The 8,870-nt window shown below is 41.4% G+C and overlaps 1 protein-coding gene across 1 annotated transcript; it reads left to right on the plus strand.

Moving 5' to 3' along the window:
* Positions 1 to 489: 489 nt before the first annotated feature.
* On the plus strand, positions 490 to 7,777 carry MGME1 (mitochondrial genome maintenance exonuclease 1). Its single transcript, XM_065893529.1, has 4 exons — positions 490 to 1,000; positions 4,143 to 4,362; positions 7,100 to 7,232; positions 7,616 to 7,777. The coding sequence occupies exons 1-4, from the start codon at positions 490 to 492 to the stop codon at positions 7,775 to 7,777; spliced, it is 1,026 nt and encodes a 341-aa protein (XP_065749601.1).
* The last annotated feature ends 1,093 nt before the right edge of the window (positions 7,778 to 8,870 follow it).

The raw sequence follows: 8,870 nt of genomic DNA on the forward strand, positions 1-8,870 counted from the left end.
CCAGAATCCTTTGTTCTTACAGCTGTCCACGCAGGTCTGGTCACAGTGTTCCTGTATACCTGCGACAAGATCGTTATTTTCTGTTCTGCAACTTTTTAATCTCTATATGATTGGAAAAGTGTTAATACCTTTAAAGGTCAGAGCCTTGAGAATGGGTTCTCCTGTGTATTTCAGGCTATAGGCAACGTACTTTTCCAAAAGGTGCAGAGCCGAAAAAACTAAGCCCCCTGCAACAGGGCACAAAGGTTAGAGCTAAAGTAATAGATTCAGTATGGAGTCAGGTTTGTTTTCCTCTGTTAAACATGTCGAAAAAGCGTACCGAATATAATTTTAATGTGCAATATCATACAGTTGCAGCTTTCGCTTTGATGGTTCAAATATTTAACACATTTGATATCTAACACCACTTTTCTCTTTGATAGGAAAGCGAAAATTAAAAAGGTCCTCGACATTACAAGTAGACGAGAGGGAAGTGAAAAAAATCTGAAGATGAAGGTATTTCAGACCATCTGCAGGCAGCTTAAAAGTTCAAAGGGGTTTTCTGTAGAACCAGCCCCCCGTGTGGTCTTCTCCACTTCCTCTTATTTGTGTGGCCGGAAGAAAAAAGTGAACCCCTATGAAGAAGTGGACCAAGAAAAGTACTCTGATTTAGTAAGGTCTGTCTTGTCATTCAGAGGCCATGCTCAGGCGCCACAGTCTTTGTTTGAGGAAGATGCTTTACTCTACGGACCTGTGAGGAAGTGTAAGGCCCCAAAGCAAGAAGAAGCAGGAGTTCCACGAAACTGGTGTCCTCTCTTCAATCCAGAGAAAAGCGGAAAACCAAATGCAGCAAGTGATCCTACAATTCCTTTGAAAATCCCTTTGCAAAGGAATACGATACCAAGTGTGACCCGAATCCTTCAGCAGACCATGACCTCAGAACAGATTTCCTGTTTAGAGAGGTGGAAACGTCGGATGATTCTGGAACTGGGAGAGGATGGCTTTGCAGAATATACTTCAAGTAATTTTCTTAATCCTGATTCTGTATGGTTATTATGTTTTCCAGAATACAGAGCACCAGTGTCAAAAGGATGAGTTGTTCTTTTTCTAACGTTAACTAGTGAAGAACTACTTTCAAATGATAATTAGTATTAACAGCATTTTTTATATATTAACTCATTTAATCCTCATGACAACTCTAGGAAGCACAGATACTATTATCCCCATTTCACAGATAAAATTGAAGCACAGAGATCAGGTACTTTGACTAAAGATGTATGAAATGCATTTATTTTATAAGCTACAAACTTAAGTATTAGAATTGCCTGTTTCGTTTGATTATGGGAGAGTCAGTCGTTTCATAATGGAATTCTAGTTGTTTGCTAGGCATTCTGTTCAGAATCTAGTAAATACCCCCTTGCTCTGCTTATCAGCAGAGACTGACTCATAAATTTAAAGATGGGCAAAAAGCCAGAACATGTGATCTGTATTTAGGTCTTAGTAAATTGAGATGATCAGATGTTCTTCATTAGGAACTGAGAATTGATAAACTTCAGCCTTCAACTCCTAACTCACTAACTTCCTAGACAAGTGAGGAGAATAGCTTTCTTAAAATAGATTGCATTCAAAAGCAAGATGAAAGAAAAGACCAATGGTACAGGAGAATTAGCTGGTCCCCCATCAGGATTATAGTTGTTGAAGCTAAGTTTTACACTGAGCATTCCTTAGGCCATGCTTCCCAGAGAGCAGTACATGTACCCCTCGTGGTACACAAGAACTTTAATTTTTAATTTAAGAGCAATGCACTTATTTTGAGGCATCTTAGAAAAAACCTGTGTGTATGCGTAACACAGTAAACCTGTGGTCACGTGTTTTAAAGAAAAAATATTAAGTATTTAGGTGGCACTTGGACATGGCAAAAATGGTCAAGGCCGGAGCCCCATGTAAATTCCTTGGCTCCCTGGGGCAAGGACTATATGCAGGAGCTAATTACCTTTTATTTTTATATAAATTTATTTATTTTATTTACTTTTGGCTGCGTTGGGTCTTCATTGCTGCGCGCGGGCTTTCTCTAGTTGCGGTGAGCGGGGGCTACTCTTCATTGCGGTGCGCGGGCTTCTCATTGCAGTGGCTTCTCTTGTTGCGAATCACGGGCTCTAGGCACACAGGCTTCAGTAGTTGTAGCACGTGGGCTCAGTAGTTGTGGCTTGAGGGCTCTAGAGCAAAGGCTCAGTAGTTGTGGCGCACGGGCTTCGTTGCTCCACAGCATGTGGGATCTTCCCCGGCCAGGGCTCGAACCTGTGTTCCCTGCGTTGGCAGGCGAATTCTTAACCACTGCGCCACCAGGGAAGTCCTACACTGACTTTTTAAATTCTAAAATATCCACGCTGTCAGTCAGAATATAGGAAACTCATTTTTTTTTAATACGTTTTATTTACTGGGACTTGAAAACATTTCACTTTTATTCCTTTAATTTATTGAGTGAATACTCTGACTTGATGCTATCTGCGATAACTCTTGAATCTTTTAAGATTTATTTTCACAAGTTTAATCACGTTTAATGTTCTCAGCTTTACAGTCCTAAGGGATTCTGTAACCCAGATCCCATGTTTGTTGCCCCTTAAATATGAAGACCTCCCTGGGGTTAAGACTGCAGTGGGGAATGAGTTGTCTATTTGCTTGGCTGTTGATAAACAAATTTTTTTCCTTCATGTTTTTAATATGTTTGTGTTCTGCTTCAGTAAAACTAGTCTGTAGATAAATACTGCTCTTCTTTTCCCTAGGTTTTAATTCCATAAGGCTTAAATTTGTAGGCCTTTTATGTGCTAATAAGTCCAATTAAGCCAAGTAAATTTGGAGTAGAATACCTTATTTCCTCAGTTGAATTTCACTTCACTTTCCAAGTAATTTCCCTGAAGCAATTCCACTTTTTGCCAATGGTAGAACTGACCTTTCAAAATCTTTGTAAAAAATACTTGACAAAGGTAGTATGGTTTGACATTACCTCATTAGATGAGATGGTTTTCCTCATTTTCTGTGGGTCTGTCTCCAAGCTCTGTTTCTGTGTGTATCTTCCTGACGGTCCCTGATTTTTCATCTCTCACTCTGCTGTGTGAGGGACCAGAATGACCTTGGGCTCTGGTGCCAGGCCCCAGGCCAGCATTTTGCTTTGAGGCAGATTAACAGCACTGCCTAGGCCTTCTTCATTAAAATGGGGGTGACGATCCTTATCTTGCCAGGTTGTTGTGTTTGAAAGTTAACAGTTTGAAAGCACCAAGGCCACTGCTTAGCACAGCAATACCCTCTTTTTCTTTCTTTCTCTCCTTCCCTTATCAAAAGTCAAGTGAATATGTAGTGTTTCTTGCATTTGTTGAATATGTTTGTGTCTTTTCTTAAAAGTGTATGAGAAGGGACTTCCCTGGCGGTCCAATGGTTAAGACTCCACGCTTCCATTGCAAGGGGCACGGGTTCGATCGCTGGTCAGGGAACCAAGAACCCACATGCTACATGGAGGCCAAAAAAAAAAAAGTGTACGAGGAAAAAAAATTCAGGACAGAGCCACTGTCGTAGGCTGTTCTTGCCCTAAAAGAAAGTGCAGGAGAAGAATGTCATATATCTTCCTCCCCTCTGCCCCAAATCCCACAACATTAATTTGTGTGTGCCTTGATTTTCACTCTTTGCCAGTCAATAAGCCTGTTGGTAAAAGGATGCCTCCACCTATGTTCATAATTAAGATTTGGTTCTAAAAAGAACTGTAAACAAGCACAGTTCCCTAATATTTATCACAGCTAGTTAACTTACTGGTTACCTAAGTTAAACGGACACTTAAATTCACACTAAATTCTGTGTGAATTCACTAGGTGTGGTCCTGTAAGCCCAGATCTTCAATTCTAGCTTTGACCTAATGCTACTAGAAATATTTCATTTTAATCTATTTTATTATCTAAGCTCTACTAGTCCCTTTTGTTTTCAAAGTGCATTCTTAGTGTATTTCACAAGAGGCTGAAATACGGTGTCTTAGGAGTTGTCACTTAAAGGTAATTCATGTAATTTTTAATTTGATCGTTGAGAGTTTTATAGAGTATCTGTTCGTTAGTATTAGCTTTGTTTGGGGTTTTTTTGTTATTGCTGTTGTCTTCCTTTTCCCCTGATTTTCTTTTCAGACATGTTTTTACAAGGGAAACGGTTTCATGAAGCCTTGGAAAGCATACTGTCACCCCAGGGGAACTTGAAAGAGCCTGATGAAAATCTCCTCAAATCTGGCTACATCCAAAGTATCCAGCATGTTCTGAGAGATGTCAGTGGAGTGCAGGCTCTGGAAAGCGCTGTTAAACATGAGACCCTAAAGTATGTAGGTCTGCTGGACTGTGTAGCTGATTATCAGTAAGTATTCAATTTTTTACATCAAGTGTGGAGGTGAATTCATTCTGGGTGGGACACATGGTTCCCTTCCAGTGCTAGTTTTTCCTTTTAATTCCTGCTTCAAGGTGTGGCCTCTATAAAGCCACATCAGGTAAGAGCCATCTCATCCTTGTAAATCTACATTCCGAAGTCAAAGTGTTTCGTGGAGAAAAGGTAACAACTTTCCAGTATCCCTAGGATGGCCTTTTTTCCAGCATGTTCTCCTCCCCTCCCCCCACCCACCCCTAGCAAAGTACCAGCCATGAGATCCAATTTGATTCCTGCATTCTCCTTCCTGTTTCCCTAAAAATAGCACCTTGATCTGTTGGCCCTGAAAATCAACTCTTTGCCTGGCTTCCAGGCCATGTTTGACATGGATAGGAACTCTGAGCTTAATAAAGCTTCCCGTGGCTTTTAAATTGCTGCTCTGTTACTGTTTTCACCACTTACTCCAAATTTCAAGGGTAGATATAGCCTGCAGATACCCCTATTCCCAAAAAAAGGAAAGAAAAAAGCATATGAGCGATACAACAGGATAAGGGGAAAATCTGTGAGTGAAACCCTTGGAACTCTAGTTAAAAGTTATTGGGCTCTGGAGACAGGCTGCCTGAGTTTGGTTTCTGGGTTTTCTTCTTAACCCTGGGCTACTTACTTGGCTTTGGCTTCTCTGTACCTCAATTTGTTTATCTGTAAAATAGGGCAAATAATAGTGCCTACCTCATAGGTTTGTTATAGACGTTAAATGAGACATTCCCTGTACGGTACTTAAAATGCACACTATCTACTCAGTAAATGTGAGCAACATTATTTTGATCCTATTCTCTCTTGATCCTATTCTCTCTTTTTAACTGCTGTTGGGTATGAATGAACCATATCCAGTTCCCTGTTGGGAGCACTCAGGTTATTCTAGTTTTTCAGTTACAAACTACAGCAATGACCGTGTCTCCTCCTATTCTGTCGTGAATTTCTCTCGGCAGGCGCACGGGTTCGTTGGTTTGTTTGTTTTGGTGAATGATATGTGAGGTTTGGATAAATTCCGTTGATCTGAAGTAGGCCTGGGCGTGAATACTTCTTAAATTTTCCAGGCATGTGTCACTTGCACCCAGGATAGCAAACCGTTGCTCTATGGTACAGACCTAAAAGGGAAATTGCGGGGCCACAGGGAACACGCGTTTTAACACTGTTTTGTCATTTCAGCCTGCATTTCAAAATAAATTAGGCTGAGCAAAATAAATTAGCTCTTTTTATTTGTTAAAGAGCTATTTGTGGACAGTCTCATTACAATTTTAATTTGGGTTTATACTACTAAGTTTTTTTTCCATGTTATTAAGTTCTACAAGTTATAGTACATTGCTAGAAACAGTGGTACGTGGCAGAAGTCTTTACTGTAGGGTATTTTGATTTTTTTCAAGAGAGAGAACTGGGAATGGTAGTGCCCTGGGGATGCTGGGGCCCTCTCTTCATTTGCATAGATTGTCAAGCTCTACAGCAATAGAAAACAGTTATAAAGATGACATGTTACCTCTATACCTGCACCGTCCAGTAGAGTAGCCTTTAGCCATAAAAGGCCATCATTAAGCACGTGACCGTGGCCAGTCCAAACAGAGGTATGCTGTAAATATACAAACTAGATTTCAATGACTTTGTACAAAAGAGAATGTAAAATATCTCATTAATAACTTTTTAATATTAATTATATATTGAAATGATATTTTGGATACGTTGGGGTAAATAAAATATTAAAATTTCACTTTTTTATTCTTTTTGGATGTAGCTACTAGAAAATTTTAAATAATGTGTGTAGCTCGCATTTTATTTCTTTAGACGGCGCTATTCTAGACTTTATAGATTTTATAAATACCTTGCATAAGTTGTAATCTAGTGCTACGGTGACAGGAAGGTAACTGTGCAGATCTCCCTCTACACTGCTGGTTTTGAAGCTGAAGTGAGCAGATAGAGCCCTTTGAGAATCACCGGTTCTCAGTGCACCCACCCTGCGACCCTTTTGACACCTGTGCTTGGCAAGTGTAAAAGTCCACCGGGATGGGGTCGGGGTGGGGGATGTACTGGTTATTTAACTAAAAAAAAGTGGCAGGAATTTTTCTATTTTCCCAATATCCCTAATAGGAATATCCCTACCCTGTGTGTAAACTTTTAGGACAGGGACCAAGGTCTTCTTATTTATATTTCTGCATATAGTTGGTGCCTGTTAAGTGTTGATGGATTTGAACTCCAGCTTTGGTTTCTGAGGCACCACGATGCTTAGTCCTTTACGATGGGGACTTTGCTACTGGTCTGTTGTGGTTCGTTCTGATAGACGTTTGAAGCCAAATCAACTAAGATAATAATAGTTTCAATTCCCTTGTCAACTGTTAAACCATGGAGGTCCAAAGAAACGTCTAGAAAGTTTAGAAGCTTGTGCTGGAGAAGTTGTTTCCCAGCACTCGCACCTGGGCCCGCACCTGCAGCTCCCATGGGTGCACTTAGGAAGCATCTTCCGTCATACCTCGTGGCTGACCTGAATGAGGGGCTCAGAGGAAAGAGAACGTCACACCTCTTCAACCCTAAGTAAAGCTCAGGAGAGCCGACTTCTTGGAATGTGGGGAATTGAAGCAAGTCGTTGGGTGACAAGTAGCAAACTGTGTGTAAGAAGAGGCTTAGCCTAATAGCGTTTTAGTGTGCACTGTTACTTCAAGGGCTTCCTCTGGTTTCTCTTTAGGGGCAAGCTGTGTGTGATTGATTGGAAGACATCGGAGAAGCGAAAGCCTTTCATCCAGAATACATTTGACAACCCGCTGCAAGTCGTGGCGTATGTTGGTGCCATAAACCATGACATCAACTACAGCTTTCAGGTCAGGATGCGGGCCTCTGCTTACTTAAAGCTTTGCTCGATGCTGGGTTATAGCTCCTTCCCTCCTTAGGGTTTTATTCTGTTTGTAACCCACTGCTTACTCTGTTGCTGTCCTACCACTTCAGAAAGCACTTTCCCCCTCTTCCGGGGCTTTTTGTTGTTGTTAATCTTTAACGATCACAGTCCATTCTTTAGCATCTTAACTGTCATCTTTGTGTTCTTGTGTATCCTGGGCCAGTCTTTCATCAACCCGCCTTAGAAATTGAGTTAGGAGCTGTTACTGTAGATTGTTTTGTTCTGAGTGTGCCCTGGAGTAAGAAGGAAATGGACCTCAACTCTCTTGCTACGGTGGAGATGCTGGAATTGCCCTGTGTTCCTTCCTAGGTTCAGTGCGGCTTGATCGTGGTTGCCTACAAAGACGGGTCCCCTGCCCACCCACATTTCATGGACGCAGAGCTCTGCTCCCAGTACTGGGCAAAGTGGCTTCTTCGACTAGAAGAATATACAAAGAAGGAAAAGAACCAGAATATTCAGAAACTAGATTAAAGGGCAGGAAGCTGTGTGGGAACGTTCAGGGCTTTCTCAGAGTTTGGGAACATGTATCACTGTTTCCTGTGATCTGGAACGAGGTGCCACAGGGTCTGAGAGCTGGAGTAACACAAGCAGAACTAGTAATTTGTTGAAATTTATTGCAACCAAAAAGGCAAAGCCAGAAAAGTTAAATTTAAAGAGCTGGACTTTAGCACATAAAAGACCAGCTCTGCTACCTCTGACTAGCATTTACCCGAAAAAAAGGCAAGCAACACTGGCACAATGTTGGCGGCTCTTGGACCCCCATAGACCTTTCTGTGTCCCAGGCAGGGCGCCCAGTCTTTGAACTGAGAGATTCAGGGCGGTGAGGCTTGGTGTGCCAAGCATTTCCCCTGGGTACGCCGGGGGGGGGGTGGGGTGGGTAGGGCTGTGCGCACCCCTAGGGTATGTGTGCAGTGAGAATTTGTATCAGCCAACTATTGCTGCCAGTGCCGGCTCCTAAAACTTGTTTTATGTATGTGGTTCCCTGTATTTAATTTGGGGGAAAAAGCTTCCATTTGACATTTTTGAAAAATAAACATGATTCCTTAGCCTCAAGTAGACATTGCTCTCTGGACAGATGGAGCACACTCACATTATCGTGGGCAATGCCCCTTGGCATCCCACCAAATAACCCTCAGAAGCAGCCAGGCTCCAGTCTGAGATCGTAATTGTAGGTATTTTGGTAGCTAGCTTCTGGTTTGAGTCAAGGGATTGTGTACATGTAGAAAATGTATTGTTTGTGGAATTTTCCAGCTATGGGAAACAATAATAACATGTAATTTTTTCCTATGTTTAATAAGTAATAAAACTGACTAGTTGCCCCTGGGTTCGGGAGACTTAATAAACGCCCACTACAGCCCTGGGGGAAGGCTCCCTGTTTTATGGAGTAGATTAGCATTTAAGTTACAGTTGCTGTCTTAAAATAGTAGGGTGCTACAAACACTTTTTTCCTTCGTTAGCCATTAATTATAAGAAAATATAAGATGTGATTAAGGAATGAGGCTTTTGGTTTTGCTTTTCATTTAAATTTGTGCATTTAGAGTGATTTCACAAACCTGGAATTGTT

This window comes from Phocoena phocoena, chromosome 15, assembly GCF_963924675.1.
Source record: "Phocoena phocoena chromosome 15, mPhoPho1.1, whole genome shotgun sequence".
NCBI lineage: Eukaryota > Metazoa > Chordata > Mammalia > Artiodactyla > Phocoenidae > Phocoena > Phocoena phocoena.

Bases quoted from the DNA above. Each gene is read 5' to 3' on its own strand.
- MGME1 (XM_065893529.1), top strand. From the start codon at position 490: ATGAAGGTATTTCAGACCATCTGCAGGCAGCTTAAAAGTTCAAAGGGG. The intron at 4,363-7,099 runs GTAAGTATTCAA...GTTTCTCTTTAG, and splicing joins GACTGTGTAGCTGATTATCA to GGGCAAGCTGTGTGTGATTG. The intron at 7,233-7,615 runs GTCAGGATGCGG...GTTCCTTCCTAG, and splicing joins ACATCAACTACAGCTTTCAG to GTTCAGTGCGGCTTGATCGT.